The sequence below is a fragment of the Uloborus diversus genome, chromosome 2 (genome assembly GCF_026930045.1).
Source record: "Uloborus diversus isolate 005 chromosome 2, Udiv.v.3.1, whole genome shotgun sequence".
In the NCBI taxonomy this organism is placed as follows: Eukaryota; Metazoa; Arthropoda; class Arachnida; order Araneae; family Uloboridae; genus Uloborus; species Uloborus diversus.
Genome location: NC_072732.1, coordinates 217,235,568 through 217,253,930, shown reverse-complemented (window position 1 = coordinate 217,253,930; position 18,363 = coordinate 217,235,568). Strand labels below are relative to the sequence as shown.

Genomic DNA, 18,363 nt, shown 5'->3' with positions numbered 1-18,363 from the left:
TTGTGATGGTTATTATTGATAAAAATTTTAACTTGTTTTTAGAAATAAAATATGCAATAAAATTGTTTTTTTTTTTTTAACAATTAAATTAATTTTTATTGAAGTATAGAAAAATCATATAAAATTAATGTTTTCCTTTTTATTTTAAAAAACATGTTTGTGGTGTTTTAAAGAAATATTTTTCCAATTCAAGCAAGTGACTTAGTTCTTGTGTTGTTCAAAATGTTGGATTATGTAGTTTTATTTTTTGAAAGTGATTGTTAGCATTTAAAATTATTGAAATGTTTATTTTGTATCTCGAAATAGCCTGCAAGGCAACAGTATATATTATTTATAGGGTGGATCGCAAAAAGCTAGCCCCATTTTACATTATGATTATGTGTTGCTGTATTGTACACTATGTAGTACATAAAACTAAATTGTATATATAGTAGTACTATATAGTGTAAAATTAGCCCTGTGTGATTGTGTTATTCAAATAAGGTATCTGTTTTTTCTTGATTTAACGGGGCTAGTTTTTCATATTCCCCCTGTATAAATGCATATAATATTAACTTGAATTTGATTTTGTGTTCAACAGTTCAATCGTACTGGTAAATGAAATTCCTTTAATATTATGTAAAAAAAAGTTTTTGTAATTTTGTGAGATTGTTGTGATGTCGCAGTTCAGCCAAAATGAAATTTTGGAGTGAGAACAACATAACCTCTTTCCTGAAACCTTGTGCTTTGAGAAAGGTTCATGGCTAACTAATGGACAAAAACCGCAAAGCTATATGGGCAGACAATATTTGTGATACTTTTTGTAGTTAAACAGATATTTTATAGCAGTTAATAGCAATTTTGTAATATTATAATGTAACTGATTGTTCTGACAGCATGCCGCAATGTCATAGAAGAATGTAAATATCAATCAAATGCTGAATAATTATTTTTTGAATATTTCCATGCATTGCACGTAAAATTGATTAGATTTGAGATTTGTTTGAAAGAATCAATGTAACAACTCTTCTTTGTAAATGTACGAAAACATATCCCTTCATTTTCTTGAGTAGACTCTTTTAAGTAGTGTACATACAGTAAATTCTCATGGATGTTTTTTTTATGGTATACTGATGATTAGTACATTTTAATGCAAAAATCACTCACTCAAACCATTCTGTTAAAACCCTGAAGGTTAGAAAATTTTTCTAAGGAGGTCTAGAATTTTCAATCTTAAAAGGTATTTTTGTTATGTAGACTATGGCCAAAATCTATTTAATTTTGATTCTACATGGATTTCTCTGCATTGAAGTACATTGAATGGTACATCCATTTTAAAATAACTGATTTATAGATTGCTTATCATCACCAGGGATTCAGTAGGGGGAAAAAATTGAAAGGGGTGGCAATGCTTTGAGTTTCAGAAAGTGAAGATTCATTGGAAAAATTTAATTCATAAGGAAATATGTTTTGCGATAACAAGTCATTCCTTTACATGTAATTGTTAAAAATTTCAAAACAATATTAAAAGTTAGATAGAAACACACTGAAATCTTCAGCTATTAAGAAACTATTGTGAAACATAGCTCCTTATAGTGATTCACTTACGAGTGATAACTAAATTTTAAGGTAAAGAAATAATCAGATTAAAAAAAAGAAAATGCATTAAAATTAAACAAATATTCAGCTACACAACCTAAAATCTGCTTTTTGCATGTTTCATTTATTCTGCTTAAGCCAATCACAGAAATTATTAAACATTAGTAATATTGATACTTGAACCAGGATACTAATGGTGAAATAACTTTGCATGGCCATTTTCTAATTAGGTAAAATTTGAGTGTTAGATATCTTTATATTATAAATCCATAATTTTTAAGTTGAACAGAAATTCTGAAAGTATTCATTTTGCTTTGTTTGAATAAGCAGTGATATAGCTCATGAACTCCACGATCATAATTCGATTTAAACCACCAGAACTTGCGCCGTGAATGAAATACCAGCACAAAAAAAAAAAAAAAAAAAAAAAAAAACTTGGTCAAATTTTTTATTATTTTGTATAACAGCTGGTGTTTTGAATAAGTAAAAGTGTTTCTATTTACGAACATTTTTTTGAGGGAAACAGTTGATGCAGGAAAAATTCTCACACGCAAGTAATGTTCAGATCACTCATTTTCACACCAGCTCTTCATGTAAAAAATACAAAAGCAGAAATCTACTTTAATGTTTTATCAACATATCTCATGAGTTCACTTATGATACTTAGATTTAGGATGTAAAGAATTGATCCTTGGAATAATTAGTTACAAGATGGGGGGGGGGGGACAATTTATCTGTACAGTATAGTAGGGTCATTCCATAGAAATGTCAACCTCAACCTCAGAAATTTTTTTCCCCCAAAGCCTTAATTGTGACCTATCATTTCATTCAGCATACTTTCTAGTACATAAATCCAGTAACAGTTTGCAAAAATTTCAATCGGTATTTTTCATCTGGCTTTAAACGTGCGAGGTTGTAGAAAAGGCTTAGCATGTGCAAAAAGCATGCGTCTACGTTTTCGTGTGTAATGTAAAATTTTTTGCAAATTTTTAAAAGAACTATGTTTATTCTAAATGATTAGATGTTGACCCAATAAAATTGACTGTTATTTTTGCATACATTATAAAATAAGTACTTTAATTAGTTTGGTTATTTCACTGAAAATATTTACGTTACGTTAGTCACGAAAATGTACTATTTTCTGCTTAAAAACTAAACCAGATGATTGACCCAAACAGCACTTTTTATTTTCTTACATCTGTATCATATCTTCTTAAAAAGTGCAAAATATTTATTTCAGTATCAGTAGATATAAAATAATTAGTGTGACTAACGTAACTTTTGAGCTGTGACTAACGTAACAGTTTGCATGTGACTAACGTAACATTTTAAAAATGACTGCTAATATTTAAACTTATTTAATTTAATGTACATTTTCATGTACAATTTTGAACATACATGCATTCTATATTAATTAAAAATATAAAGGGCGAAAAATACCAGTAAAATTACATTGTATAGACCTTCTGTTTACTTAAAAAAATACTTTAAAGGTCTTTATAAAGATACTTCCAATTTAAAGAATTATTAAAAAAGAAAAAAAGGTGAGTAGAGCAAATTGAGTACTCTGCTGAATGTGCATTCAACACAAGAATACAATCTTAAGAATTTAATAGAAATACAGTCTTAACAAAGAAGAACGTCTCTATTTTTTAGAAAATTCATGCCCACCATTTATTAAAATGAAGTAATGACTTCTCGTTGGAAAACATTTGAAGATGTTACATGATACAGTGACAATAAGCGCTGCTGCCATATATTTCAGAAAATGTAAGAATGATCATTTAGAAATTCAAACATTTGCGGTGCTATCTGGAATTAAAATGCATTCTGCAAAAACGTTCGAATATTTTTTTTTCAATATTACATTTTAATTCAAAAGCATGCACAACACTATTCGTTCGATGAATCAGTAAACCTTAAAAAATAATATGCCATTGAAAAGTACTGCGGAGTTTCTTATGACGATAACTAGTATATCGGCAGAATACTAGAATTCGGTGAAACTTTCAATTTGCATAAAGTTAATTTTTTTAAAGAGAGATATTTAGGATTTAATTAGCCCAAGAATGATCTTATTCAGTTTGTAAAAGCAATTTTTTTCATTTGTTTATTTTTTTTCGCACATTCAAATTGAGTTAATTGAACTGAATCCTTCCATTCAATTTCGTACACTATTATAGAAAAAAAAGTAAAGAACGAACCATAATGCAACACAAAGAAGGTTCCTAAAAAGTATAAAAGTAATATAAGATCAAGAAATCAATTATAAAAAGTTTTTTGTATGCATTCATTGTTTGTTATTCGATGGTTACGTTAGTCACGTTACGTTAGTCACACACAGTTTTTCGTAAAAGTACCATTAAGGGCCAAAAAAGATTCATCTGTAACAAATCTGTAGTACATTTTTAAAAATAGATTGTTTAACTCTTACAAATATATCGGCCAATTTTAAATGCCTGCGTAAGTTTCAGAAAAATTTGCCTCGTAACATAAGCATTGTTTCTCAGGGTTGCAAAAATGTTACGTTAGTCACAATGCCTTTTTTGGTGAAAAAACACCTGCCAGCGCTTATTTTGCTTCAAATTCTTGGTGGAAATGAAAAATAGTCACCTTGTACATTTTAAATCTGCATATTAAACCAAAATACATTCATTTTTACTCCCGGTGTAAGTAGAAAGAGTTTGAAAATCAGCTGCGAATGTTACGTTAGTCACTATGGAATGACCCAGTATTAAATTTTAAAAGTTTTTTTTGTTTCATGTTGGATATATTTAAACTTAAAATAATTGCAGGTATGTTGATAAGGTTGCCTCAAAGGAACAGTAAGATATCTTACTGTTATTCTGATGCATAGATGCAACTATATGGAATGATTTAAATTTTTATCTCTTGTTAATAGTTCTAAACAAGGGACCGCCCTAAGCATTCGCCACTGCGCCAAATGCGATAAAATTGTACATTCTGCGAAAAAATCCGATTTGGCGACGAATTTGTTGGCAGACAGAAGATTCTCCGAAATTTCTACAGAAAAAAATTTCTGCCCGATTAAAAGAATGTCAAAAATTTCAAAGGGTGAAAAAAATAGAAGTGTTTTTTATTCTATAAAATTATACTTAGTTCCCTGATTAAATATTTCTACAGAAAAAAAATACATTAAAATTAATTCAAGTTAGTCTTTGGCTAATTTACTGGTTAACAACTCCTTCACTTGGTTTCTGCTACGAATACAAAACGGTTTTTCATGTTGAATGGGAGGCAGTTAGTAGAGTTCAATCCTAATTCACAAAATGTAACCCAAGAGATGTATTCTAAAATTGATAGAAGATTTCAACTTCCAACCAATTTATATTTTAGTTTAAAACAAACAAGTTTCAAAATTAATTTATTGCATACAAAACTTAATTGAAACATTTTTTTTTTTTGAAATTGTGTGATTTTGTAAGTTGCAAATCTGGAGTATGTAATAATGTAAAACAATCTTGTAATTCCTATGTATAGAAAAAAAATCATGCTAAGACATGTTGCTTTAAAATCAGAACCATCTAATTGCACACGAGTTCTTCTTTCACAATTGTTTAAAATGTAAAGTCAACTGTACAAAAAAATGATTTTTTAATAAGTTTACATGTTAAATTATAATTGTACTTTGTGATTGAAAATAAATATTCAAAATTTGTTTAAAGGTAATCGTTTTTTCTTTTGAAATGCTTAACTTATTGTACTTTAACAGTTCAACACCACAAATTTCAACCTGGTAGCTAAGTTTGTGTGAGTAGCATAAAAAGAATACAAAAGTATGAAAAATATTTTTTATTAAAGCACATTTATTCAACAGTTTTAAAGCTTTACAAAATTACGACAGTACAGAAATTTTACATGTATAAAAACACAACCATATTTACAATGTCACACAAGTCATAGCACTGGTTTGCTGTAAATTCGATATTGCAAGGGCAATATTTTCTGATAATTTAATGATTACTTGCATCATGTCCACGTTTTATGCCTCCAATGACTGCAAGTTATGTGAGAATGGTAGATTAGTTTGCTTTGTAATACAATTGGCATGAATAAACAGAGTAAAATAATGCAATATTTTCAATAAAAGAAGTGAGCACTAAAAGAAAACATCTGCTTATATAATTTATTACATAATACATAGCACAGAAATGCAGTAACAACATGTACAGTATAATTTCAGGGTTATAATAAACAGTTATAAAGAATATGGTAATTTATTTGTAACAGTCTAACAGTAGTTAACTCTTTTGTTATCAATAGATCATGTAAGCATTTTATGTCGTTGATGAAATTACTTCTGTCACTTATTAATGAAGTTCTGGCAGAAAATGTACATTGAATAATTAAATTCAAATTCCTCGACATTTGCAAGTTAGATAAAATTGATATTGCACATAAGCACAGCAAAGCACCACCTTATATGTTATGTAATCACTCTTACACAGTGCTGTTTGAAAGCAGTGCTAATATATTTACATGAGGCATTATGAGAGCTGCTTGCGTCACAGGAAACAATCCGTTTTTTTAAAAAAAGAATCGGAAGTTTTGAGGTGTGCTGACATTTAAAACATAAAACCACTGTGTAGAGTGAATTTTCAGTTACTAGTATTTAGATTTTTTTTTTTTTTGAACTTAATAAAACAAAATTAATCTTGAGGCCTTCTTATTTATGTCACTTGACCACTTAATGAGGCTCCAAAAACCCTGAAATACAGTTTTCAATTTCCAAATTTGTGTCACTTACATCTCGATGGGGGGGGGGGGGGGAGGGGGGAGTTGACGAAACATTCCGAATGGATTTACAACATCCTTATCATCCGAAGGATTTTATTTTACATTTCAAACATACTTTCCACAATCAAAAGACAAATAATTTTATTCAATATCTCATGGAGCATTTATAAAACGGAAGTTATTAAATGGAAATTCACACTTCCAGAAGTGAAACTTCTAGCCGTAAAAGACTTGATGCATGAAGCCATTTTCTGAGAATATGTTAATTTTTGGCATGATGTTGGCAATAGTGCTCAGAAGTTACTCATGAAAAATTTCAACCCTCACGCAACATTTTGTTTCAGTTATCTGAAGGACCAGGCTGGAGAATCACTGAGGAGCAATTCATTTACATGAGCAGTTCAAATTCTTCATCAGATGTGTAAATTCTATCTCTCTCGTTCAGCGAAGCATCTAAAATAACATTAAGAAAAAACATTTTATGAAGATGTTACAAAAAGTACAAATAATTACTCAAAAAAAAAAAAAAAAAAAGTAGCAAGATGTTTGTTTTTATTATCCTTTTGTGTACAAATAAGTAAATCTCAATTTGTTCTTGAAAAACTTCACTCCTTTAAAGGATTAACTTCCTTTAATTCTACCTTTTATATTTTTCTGCCTATTTCTCAATATTCTTTGAATAATTACATTACTGTTTAAACAATCAATACAATCTTATAAAATCTTTGCATTTACAAGAAAGGAAATTTTTCAATTTTATCTAATTTAGTTACATTAAGATCTTAGTTTAAAAATCTAAATAAGCTTCTGAGTTCTTCTAGTGGTGGGATTTTAAATACAATAACTATAAAATTTAACACTGAATCTGTATTTCGTTTTCTATTGTTTTAAGTTTTATAATTCATAGCATAAAATGGGTAGTTCAAAGGAATTGAAACATCTATACATATTGTTACAAATTCTGTAAATAGTAATTATTGTAGTAACGTAACCTGTAAATAGTTTCCCGTAATGAATATACAACCCCTTTTCATATGGCTAAAGTATACGACCCCCTATTTCCTTTTTGTTCATTGATAAAATTTGATAACGGTCTACTACTTTACAGAAGCGTGTGGAATATTAGAAATTTCTTTTCAGTGTGTATATAAGCCGTTAGCGATGGATAAACAGTTGAGTTTTTATTGAGAATTTGTACTGAGAGTGTGTATTAGCTCTATTTACAGCGAGGCATTTCGCTGTGTTGTTTTCGTATTTGGAAGTAAATACGTGTGTAACCGCTGAGTTTACGGTGTTGAGTGATATTTGCTTAATTGCTGATGATTATTTTAGCAGTTGTTAACGATTTCTCCTGTACATAGTGTAAATAAAGCTCCTGTGTTTTTATCAAGAACTGTGTCTTCATTTCAAGAAAGTGGAAGTCGCACCGAATCCGTTACAATATAATAAAATAAGATGTTTATGTGTGTGTGGCGCGCATCCCGGGAAAACGGTAAGGCCTAGAAAGATGAAATTTGGTATACAGGTGTAGTTTTTGCTGAAGTTGTGCACCTCGGGCTTTGACTTTTGATATTTTAATTAGAAAAAAAGTTATTTAATGTTTTATGTGATTTTTAGCACTTTTTAGTACTTTTAACCTCACAGACCCCGAACCAATCGCGCCAGACAAATATTTTTGATACTATAGTGTCGGAAATTTAATTTTAAATATGATGAACAAAAAAATTTTGAAGATAGAGCAATTTTTGTATTTTTTATGAATTTTTGAAAAAAACTTTTAGTTTGCATGTTTTCCTGGGTTTTATTTTTTTCTAATATCATCCTGCAAGAAGTATCAAAGCCTCATTTCTGAAATTTAAGTTGGTAATAGTAAAACCATTTCGCCCTCTTCAGAAGAAAAAAGTTCTTAAAAATACGCAATAGTTTTTTTTAAACAATATTTTTAATGCTGAACACATCATGTCCTTTCACGCATCAGTCGAAAAAAGCGTTCTTCAATCTTTTATGCCTGTGACGTCACTCTTTGGATTTCAATTCGATATTTACGATGGAATCTTAATCGCAAGCAATGTTAAACTTTTTTTTTTACTACATAGCTTACTTCATTTTCTGACGTGATGACCACGTGTTTTTTCGGCAGCGCTTGCTTTTTTTCTTTCCTTTTTTTTTGTTTTATTTAGGGATTGCATTTATTTCTTTTTCCATCCCTCCCCCCCAAGCTGGACCTTTCGCTGTATCTATATTACATTACATTTCATAGTTGTGCGCATTAATTCAATAAAAACAGCGAGATTTTTTTTTATCTTTGTCAAACGCTACTTTTTGCACACTACGGGGAATTTGAGCTTTTTTTTTTGCTCTACTTAAATGAAAAAAAGCGGTTTTTTGACTGTTCTTTGTTTTTATTAGGAAATGGGGGAGGAGGTCAAAATAAATAGAGATGGATAAGAAAATGTAGAGATAGATTGTAAAGGTAGATAGCCGCCGAAGGCGGCAATCTTGGCGTAAAAATGTGAATGGCACAAAAAAAAAGATAGAGATGGATTGATTAATACTGCTGCCAAATTTATTTAAACAACCGCCGAAGGCGGCAAACTTGAAGTAAAAAGGTAAATGACAAGTTAGCCAAACAGCCGCCGTAGGTGGCTGCTTGCACATTGGGTGTCAATGCCCCCCTCCCTCCCCCACATACACCATGACTTTGAAAAAACACACAAAGCTTTCACATAAAAGTGGAAGTGCTTTTTGTTATTATGCGACAAAATTTGCATGAAGAGTACGTCGTTTGTGTCTCCCCTCCCTCTCCTTTAAAAATATTCCAAACGACGAAACTGGAGACAGATCTAGAAAATATTTTATTCAAATTATTAATGATATAGATAGATATAGATTGATTGACACCGCCACGAAATTAATTTAAGCAGCCGCCGATGGCGGCAACATTGACGTAAAAAAAACGAATGATAATACTGATTTATAGAGAAAAACATTGATTAATATCGTCGCTAAATTGTTTAAGCAGCCGCCGAAGGCGGCACCCCTGGCGTAAAAAGGCGGACCAGCTGGTCGCCGCAGGCGGCTAGTATCAAATATAAAAATGGGGAATAAAATTGGTAAAAATTATGGTTCAGCTAGAAAAAGTTCAAAAGGCTAAAAAAGCAAATTCTTAACCTTGTAGAAGTTATTGTTTAGTCACAGCGATCATTGTTTCGAAAATGATGATTGAAAACTGAAATTCAATTTAGTTCTTATCAGGACTCAGAAACTTTTCAGAATTGAAAATTAATTATTTTAGTTTTTTTTTATACATATTTTTGGTAACTTTTAACTTTAATTATTAACTTTTAGAAAAATTCTGATATTTAGACAGTAGAATTATGACTGTGTGTGTGGTTATTAAACTAAATTTTTAACTAAGTAAAAAAAAAATGCATTGTCTTTCTAGAGTTAAAATGTAATTTGGGACTTCAGTTTGCTTTTTGTAAAATATTAAAAGCATATATTATACCTTTACAATTAACAATAAAAATTGTTGAAGTTGGTATTTAAAAGGGCTAAAATTCAGGCAGATTTATTGGAACTTATAAAATTTACATATAGCCCTTTACAAAACCAACAGCATGGGATTTTCCCCCATGTCATGGAGGGGAGACATCAATTATGTCTTTTGTTGCTAAAATAACCATGACCTTTCTAAATCCTTACTAAGATTTTCAGCTGAAAATTCCGCCTGTTCATTGTTCAAAATGGGAAAAGCTGTCTTACCAAAGTCATCATCCAACTCGATGTCAACATAAGGCATCATGGGCGGCTTCTCTTCTAGTATTTCAAACAAAGCATCCTTTTCAGGCTCTAATAACACCTGCACAAACAAGACTCATTTGGAGCAGATTCACTCAAACATTAAATAAAATCTAATTTATGAAACTCAGGTTCATTACAAAAAGACTGTGTACAACTTCTTCTAAACCCTTAATAAATCAGACTCCCCCTTGTCACAAACTGCCAATTTCCCAAACCCTTAATAAATCAGACTCCCTCTTGTCACAAACTCAGTGTTGCCAGATGGTCAAATCCAGATTTCCCCAATTCCCTTCCAACTTTTCCCCAAAAAGCAATGTTTTCTATCAAAATTCCCCAAATTCAAAAATTATTTTTCCACTAATATTTTCACAAAATGAATCAACTGCCTCTGATATTCTTGTCTCTTGAAAAAATTCCCCCCTCCCCCTAAATATCCAAATTTTCTTATAAAATTCCCCAACTTTTTTTTTCTTCCCATTTTTGCTTTTTTATCTTTATCTTTTTTTTTTTTATCTTTACTAATAATAAAGCTGAAAGTCTGTCCGGATCTCTCTCTCTGTCAGAATCTCTGTGACGTGCATAGCACCTAGATCATTTGACCGATTTTCATGAAAATTGGCAAAGAATTAGTTTGTAGCACGGGGGTGTGCACCTTTAAGCGATTTTTTGAAAATTCGATTTTGTTCTTTTTCTAATCCAATTTTAAAAACATTTTCCCGAGCAAAATTATCATAAGATGGACGACTAAATTACGAAGTTAACATAATGCGGAACCGTAACGTGGGCAAACCAACTGGCGAGAAATTCATCATGCATTATTTGTAAATATACAGGGGAACCAAAATACCTTTTAATTCTTTACTACGGGAAAAGCCGTGCGGGTTTCACTAGTCATAAATACAAGCGCCTGACCGAGAGATAAAAAACAGCCAAATATTTTTTTTCTACTCCTGTATGTACATTTAAACTATGATTTTTGTATACATTTATCTAAGAACATTCTTCGTTGAACATGCAATGTGGAAAGCTTCTAAAAAATTAATTTTTACTAAATGAGTTATTAATTGGAAAAATTCTTACTCTCTGACATTGGTAGACTAGAAAAGGGCGCCATCTATTAAGAGAGTGAAATTTTTTAATGATTGACTGAAAAAACTGCAAAAAAGGGAGAAAATAGTAAAAACCGGGAAATCGGGAGTCTCCCGTTAAAAAACAGTAGAGTTGGCAAGTATGCAAGTATCACATATGTCTGAGAGAGACACCATGAAACCTGACACCCTGAAAAATTTGAGACTTACTTGTCTGGCATCTGTGCACCATTGCTCAAAGTCAGATTCACTCTCAATATAGAAGGACTGCAATAATCAAAAGGAAATCTTTAGCAGGATTTTAAGTAAAACCACAAGTCATTTAGAGTTAGAAAACAATATACATGAGAGAAGTTATACCAGATATTAAAAAAATTATAAGAAAAAATGCAATTTCTCTGCTCATACTACTCACCAAGGCTACAGATGGGTCGAGCTGAGTGAAGTCCATGCGACTGGGGCGACTACAGTGGAAGGTGGAGTCTTCGCGGGGGCTCTTGTAAATCTGTGTGGTGTGTGGATCCAAATAGATCAACTCCTTACCTGGAGATAAAACAGTTATTTGAAAGACCAAGCAATTTTCAAAAGTTTTCAAACAGACAAAAGTTTTGCCTAAGTTAAATGGAACTGATGAAGTTACTCCTCTTATGTTGGTTTGAAATTTTGGAATCTTTGGAATAATGTTGAAAAGATTAAGGACCTAAAAGGAAAGGACTTTTAAGAATCTTTCAAATTCTGGGTGAAACCAGTGTTGCCAGATGGTCAAATCCAGATTTCCCCAATTCCCTTCCAACTTTTCCCCAAAAAGCGATGTTTTCTATTAAATTCCCCAAAGTCAAAAACTATTTTTCTACTAATAGCCTTGCTCTCTGATATTTTTGTTAGCTGAAATTTTTTTCCCCCAAATAGCCAAATTTTCTTATAAATTCCCCAACTTTTTTTCTTCCCATTTTCGCTTTTTTTTTGTCTTCTTTATCTCTTTATCTTTTTTTTTTATCTTTACTAATAATAAAGCTGAAAGCCTCTCTGTCTGTCACAATCTCTGTGACGCGCATAGCACCTTGATAGTTTTTGTGAAATTTGGCAAAGATTTAGTTTGTAGTATGAGGGTCTACACCTTTAAGCGATTCTTGAAAATTCGATTTTGTTCTTTTTCTATTCCAATTTTAAGAACTTTTTCCCGAGCAAAATTATCTATCATAAGATGGAAGACTAAATTACCAAGTTATCATAATGTGGAACCGTAACGTGGGCAAGCCAATTGGCGAGAAATTCATCATGCATTATTTGTAAATATACAGGGGAACCAAAATACCTTTTAATTTTCTACTACAGGCAAAACCGTGCAGGTGCCACTAGTCATAAATACAAGCGCCTAACCGAGAGATAAGAAATAGCCAAATATCTTTTTTGACTCGCATTTACTAGTCGGCTTCTGTATGTACATTTAAACTATGATTTTAGTATATATTTATCGAAGGACATTCTTCATCACACTTATTTTTGCCTGTTTTACATATCAACTAGTTACTCACGGAGAACTATTATTGCGATTTCCTTAGCATAATATTCCACAAAATGCTAAATGCGAATTGCATAAAGTTGAGCAAAGCTTAACCAATGCTGTTTGATACAAAGGAACTACCAGATGTCAAGACGTGAATTTAAATAAGAAAAAAAAATTTTCTCCAGGTTTTTTTTCCCCAGGCTTTCCCCAAGAAAAAATTTTTTCCCCAAAAAACTCCTCAAAACCAATTTTCCCAAATTTTCCCCAGAGAGTACCAGATTTCCCCAAAATGGGGAAATTTCCCCTAATCTGGCAACACTGGGTGAAACACGGCATGATTTTTCGGTCAACTTACCAACATATCCAATGAAGTAGGAGGCATGGTTAGTCCTTCCCCCAATAATACCTAGTGACTGCTTCATCCTGAACGCTGCCTATAAAACAATTCACTTGTCAGAGTGCTTATCAATTTCTAAATGATGTAAATTTTTTATAAAAATTTTGAAGTACGTGTCATACAGTGAAACCTGTGTAAGTTGAGTTGCAGTGCACTACTTTAGAGGTCAACTTAAACAGGTGGTCAACTTATAGAGGTTGAATTATATCATATAGATCTAATTCTATGCCTGACAATAGCGGTCAACTAAGACAGGTGGTCAACTTACAAGGGTGGTCAAATTCACAGGTTTTACTGTTCTCAATTTTTACACACATGCACACACAAGCTTGATTTTCATAATCTTAAAATACAAATAAATACAAATACAAAAGTGACGACCAGCAACTGGCTCTGATCCCAGCTAGACTGGTCCTAGTCAATTTATAATCCCCAGTGAAGATCAGTGGCCCTCTTAAAACTATCTACTCCCTTGCTCATTACCACCTCTTCCGGTAAACTGTTCCAAGGTTCCAATACCATGCTATAATAATAATTTTTCCTAATATCCATGTTAGCCTGAGATTTAAATAGCTTAAAACAATGACCCCGTGTCCTGTTTTCAGTGCTAAACTTCAGCCCCGTAACATCTTTCATTTTAATAAATTTAAACAACTGAATCATGTCCCCTCGGTCTCTTCTTTGCTCAAGACTGTACATTTTTAACCTTCTGAGCCTGGAATCATAGTCTAAGTAAGAAAGTCCATTTATTAGCCTTGTACCTCGCCTTTGAACCCTTTCCAATACATTAATGGCTTTCTTAAGATAAGGAGACCAAAACTGAACAGCATACTTCAACTGAGGTCTTACCAAACTTCTCTATAAGGGCAGAAGAACTTCATTAGATTTGTTTGAAATAGATCTATTGATAAACCCAAGCATCTTATTGGCCTTGTTACTAGCAATGCTGCACTGTTGGCTGAACTTTAAATCCTGACTTATTAAGACCCCCAGATCAGTAACTTTGTCTGCCTGACTAATGACTGAACCTTGCAAATAATAACTTGTACACTTATTTCCATGCCCTAAATGTAGCACTTGACATTTCCCAACATTAACAGCCATACCCCATTTATCAGCCCACTCCGTAATATGATCTAGATCCTCTTGCAGTTGTTTTGCTTGTTCTTCATTATCTACAGTCCCCGTAACTTTTACATCATCAGCAAAACAATTCATGTTCCCAGAAATATTTTTGTGAATATCGTTCATAAAAACAATGAACAAAACAGGCCCTAACACTGATGCTTGAGGAACCCCGCTTAAAACCTCACTCCAATTAGAATAATTTCCCCTTACAACTACCCTTTGTTTCCTTGTACTGGTTCCGTAATCAACATGTCTAACTAAAATTTTATGCATATAAAAATTCACAAACTGATAAAACAAATACATCACTGATTAGTATGAATGAATAAGTAAATATACAGGATACACAGGGTGTCCGAAAAATCCTCGACAAATTTCAAAAATCTCACAGAAAGGCAACAAATTAATGCATGAACATACGGTGATAAAATGATAAGCTATTTTTATTATATAATTCCAATTTATGAGACTGAAGATAGAAACTGCTGATAATATCAATAACATAAGGCTATGATTTTCATCACAAACCTGTGCCAATAAACTTTAAATAACTTACATAACAGAACACAGTGGGAATATTTTGCTAGAAAAAACACATTTAACAGAGCAAAATTGCAGTTTTTTTTTTTAGGAGCATTGCCACTATTTTCACAATACAGAAAATATTGAAGACAACCCACCTTCAGCTTTTCGAAGTATGTTGGAATTATTTCCGAGAGACCCAGCCGTAAGGGAACAGTTAGGAGGATGGGGCTGCGACGATTATCTTCCTCGTTCTTCCTCTTCCGCCTCAACAGTTTCCCTGAAATATTACACTTGTTATAGCAAACAAATGGAACAAAATCTTAAAATAATTTCTAGACTTCTAAATATTGAGGATTCAAAGGCTCAGTAAGAAAAGGACAAATAAAAATCAGTTATAAATGTGTTAAAAAATTAACTTATCCTTTGGAATTTCTATCGAGATAGGAATGTCAAAAATGTAAAGCAGTGCTGCCTAACCTATGGCATGTGGGCCATTGCAACCCACAAAGTTGACCCATGAGACCCCTACTTGAATGTTGAAAAACAAAAAGACGTTTCGGAATATTCTAAAACAATTACATTACAACACATTAAATTCTTTTTTACTTAACAGGGAAGCTATCATAAACAACCTGGCAGTAACCCCAACCAAGTGGCAGCCAATCAAATACCTTCTCCACTTCACCAGCACTGCACTTTCTCTTTCTTTTCTGCTATTAGGATTCTGTTATTTCCCCGAGAAAGAGGCTCTTAATCATAATGTCATAAATTTTGTCCTTCAAAAAATTTCCAGCCCCGCTTAATCAGGTAACGCATAAACGAATACCCTGCTTATACGAATAAAATCTTCCGGAATCGAATATACTCCCGTAGATGCACTGTTAAAGATCCCTGCTTAATCGAATAATTTCCCCCAAATAATTGAATAATATTGGTCAGCTTTTGCAAATATTTTCTCTGAAATATTTTTTGAATACATTAGAAATAAAAAACAATCATTGACGCAAAAATATAAAACAATATTTTTCGCCATCAAGGGGGGAGAAAAACATTCACATTCCATCAAAACATTTCCTATATTCTATCTTATTTTTTCCGTCGTTGCCTTTGCAAAAGAAAAAAAAAAACCCTATAAATAGCACAGTCAATAAGTAAATTAAATAACACAAATATACACATTTCAGGTGATAATAAGTTGGCAAATATTAAATGTAAAACACGAGCAGACGAGGAGGGAAAAAAAGGAGTTAGAAAACTATTCCTAATAGATCTTGAGCAAGCAACGGAATTTTTCAAAAAATGAGGAACTGAAAACAGGTGCCAAAACAAAGATTTCATAACTCAAGTAGTCAAGGGCGCTCATATGCAAAATTGTAAAAAGGGGGGGGGGGGCTCAGATATTTTCCCCATGGTTTAGCAGGATATTTTCCCCATGGAAACTGATTTTACTACAGATTAGAGTTATTAAAATTTGACGTTTTTAATAACTTACTCATTAACGGCTAGAAAAGAAATGTTTCTACATTTTTGCAAAGAAAAAAGTACTAAAAGCAAGGAAGTTCTAATTTCTAAGGGGGGGGGGGGGGGCTTAAGCCCCCCTTGCCTCTCCATATGGGCGCCTTGCAAGTAGTATATTACTTTTTTTATAATTTTTATCACAAACTTTTTACCAGTTACATTAATTTCCTTTATACGGCTATTGATTTATCATAATTGCGTTTTAAGACAAATGTTGTCAATTTAGAAAGGTAAAGAACACTTCCCCACTTCATTAAATACCATGCTTAATCAAATAATATTTCTTGGAACCGAGGATATTTGATTAATCAGGGCCGACAGTACTATGTCGGGCGGAGTCCTACACTTAAAATCTTAGGCAACTATTTAAAAAATAAACCAACTTTATTACAACTTTACAATTGTAAGGGCTTCCAAGTTGCCCTTGCAAACAAAACTGCCACAAGCCGACAAAACATCAAAGCTACGATACAACAAAAAGCATCTAAATAAAATTGAACTGAAAGTTAAGATTATGGTGGTCAATTTGCATTAATGAAAAGCACCCCTTGCACACAGTCAAATCTATGGATTTGCATGGATATTTTCCACAACAGTTAAACTACTATATAATTTTTACTAAATGTAGCTAAAAATGGCATTTTTAAATATGATTCTAGGGTACTTGCACAACTTAAAATAGTCTTCACTTGCATTTTATAATCTCTTTGAATTTTATTGTTAGAAAAACTTTAGGAAACGGATCGCAAAGCATTAGCTCCACTCACACACACACACACACACAAAATGATAAATAACTGCTATGAATTTGACATTTCAGTTGGCTATTTCATAAACTCATTTTCATATAAAAATACTCGTACAGTTTAAAAGTTACATGAGAAAAACTTACTCTAAGAGTTAGGGATTTGCAAAATGATTTTTGCTATTTTCATAACAATTTCAAAGTTTAAATGGACAATGCTTTAAAACTGGAATTTTTGACTTTTACTGAATGCCAATGAAATAATACATACAGTGGAATACTTTTAACACGAAATTGAGGGGACCGAAATATTTTTTCGTGTTAAAAGAATTTCGTGTTATAAGTATTTCTTATATAAAAAAAACAATACTTATGAATATTTTCAGTTCAATCAAATTTTATTTTGAATTCCATTCAAACAACTAGTAGGTGACATCCATTGGAATAAAATGCAAGTAAAAAAATTATTGTGTTTTAGGGAACATGTTAGTTATCTTTTTTTGAATTGTCTTTTCCAGCGCCATATTCTCTACAAATTGCTCGAGATCATCCATTGCTTTAGTCATCTCTCCATTTGAATGCACATCTAAATTCTGTAACCAAGCTTTCTTGAACCAAATCAGCAAAGCTTTTTCCAGACCTTCGTGTTTTGCAGTCCTCATCCGTTTTCTCTCCGGCTCAAACATTGACGAAATTTGATCCCTGTAATTTATTATTGTTGATAGAGTAGAATTGGTTATGCCAAACTCTTTGCAAATTTCTGTTTTAGTTCAGCGTTTTTCATCCACTGCTGTAATCAGGTCCATCTTCATTTTTAAAGAAATAGCCGTTTGCTTCCGTTTCTCAGCCATTGTGCCCGCAAAACAGGAAAAAAAAAAAGAGTTCAAACAAGAACCAGAGTTTAGATCTTTGCCAAAATTAATGCAAAATTCAACAGTTTCAACAACCAACCTAACGAACAGTGCTAAATGCATGTTAAAATGCTTGGGAATTTTTAATCCCCAAACTCTTGACATTTCTTTTTCTGTAGATGATAAGGATTCTATTCATTAGAGAAGGAGTGGAAGATCCCTGTTGAATGGCGACAAAAGCATGAACAAAAAAGGGGGTGTGAATGAAGAGGAACTGGTCCCGAGATTTCCACGAAACTGTTCATGAAAAAACTCTTCAGTGATTTGTAGCAAACTGGCCACTGAAGATTGAAAAAAAAAAAAGAAAAAAATTGGTGTTAAGCGAATTTTGTTTCGTGTTAAAGGAAAAATAATGTAGTAAATTGCTATGTTCACTGTCTGGACCGCGATATCATTTCGTGTTA

General features: G+C 32.1%; 1 protein-coding gene across 1 annotated transcript in view; it reads right to left on the bottom strand.

Moving 5' to 3' along the window:
- Positions 1–6,133: 6,133 nt before the first annotated feature.
- LOC129217683 (cysteine protease ATG4B-like) overlaps positions 6,134–18,363 on the bottom strand; it is a 36,541-nt gene continuing 24,311 nt past the window's right edge. Inside the window, exons 8-13 of the mRNA XM_054852017.1 lie at positions 14,941–15,062; positions 13,091–13,169; positions 11,644–11,771; positions 11,439–11,495; positions 10,102–10,198; positions 6,134–6,789 (exon numbers count right to left, since the gene is read on the bottom strand). Of these exons, the coding sequence (XP_054707992.1) occupies positions 6,725–6,789; positions 10,102–10,198; positions 11,439–11,495; positions 11,644–11,771; positions 13,091–13,169; positions 14,941–15,062 (548 nt within the window). The 3' untranslated portion in view covers positions 6,134–6,724. The remainder of the gene's footprint in view (positions 6,790–10,101; positions 10,199–11,438; positions 11,496–11,643; positions 11,772–13,090; positions 13,170–14,940; positions 15,063–18,363) is intronic.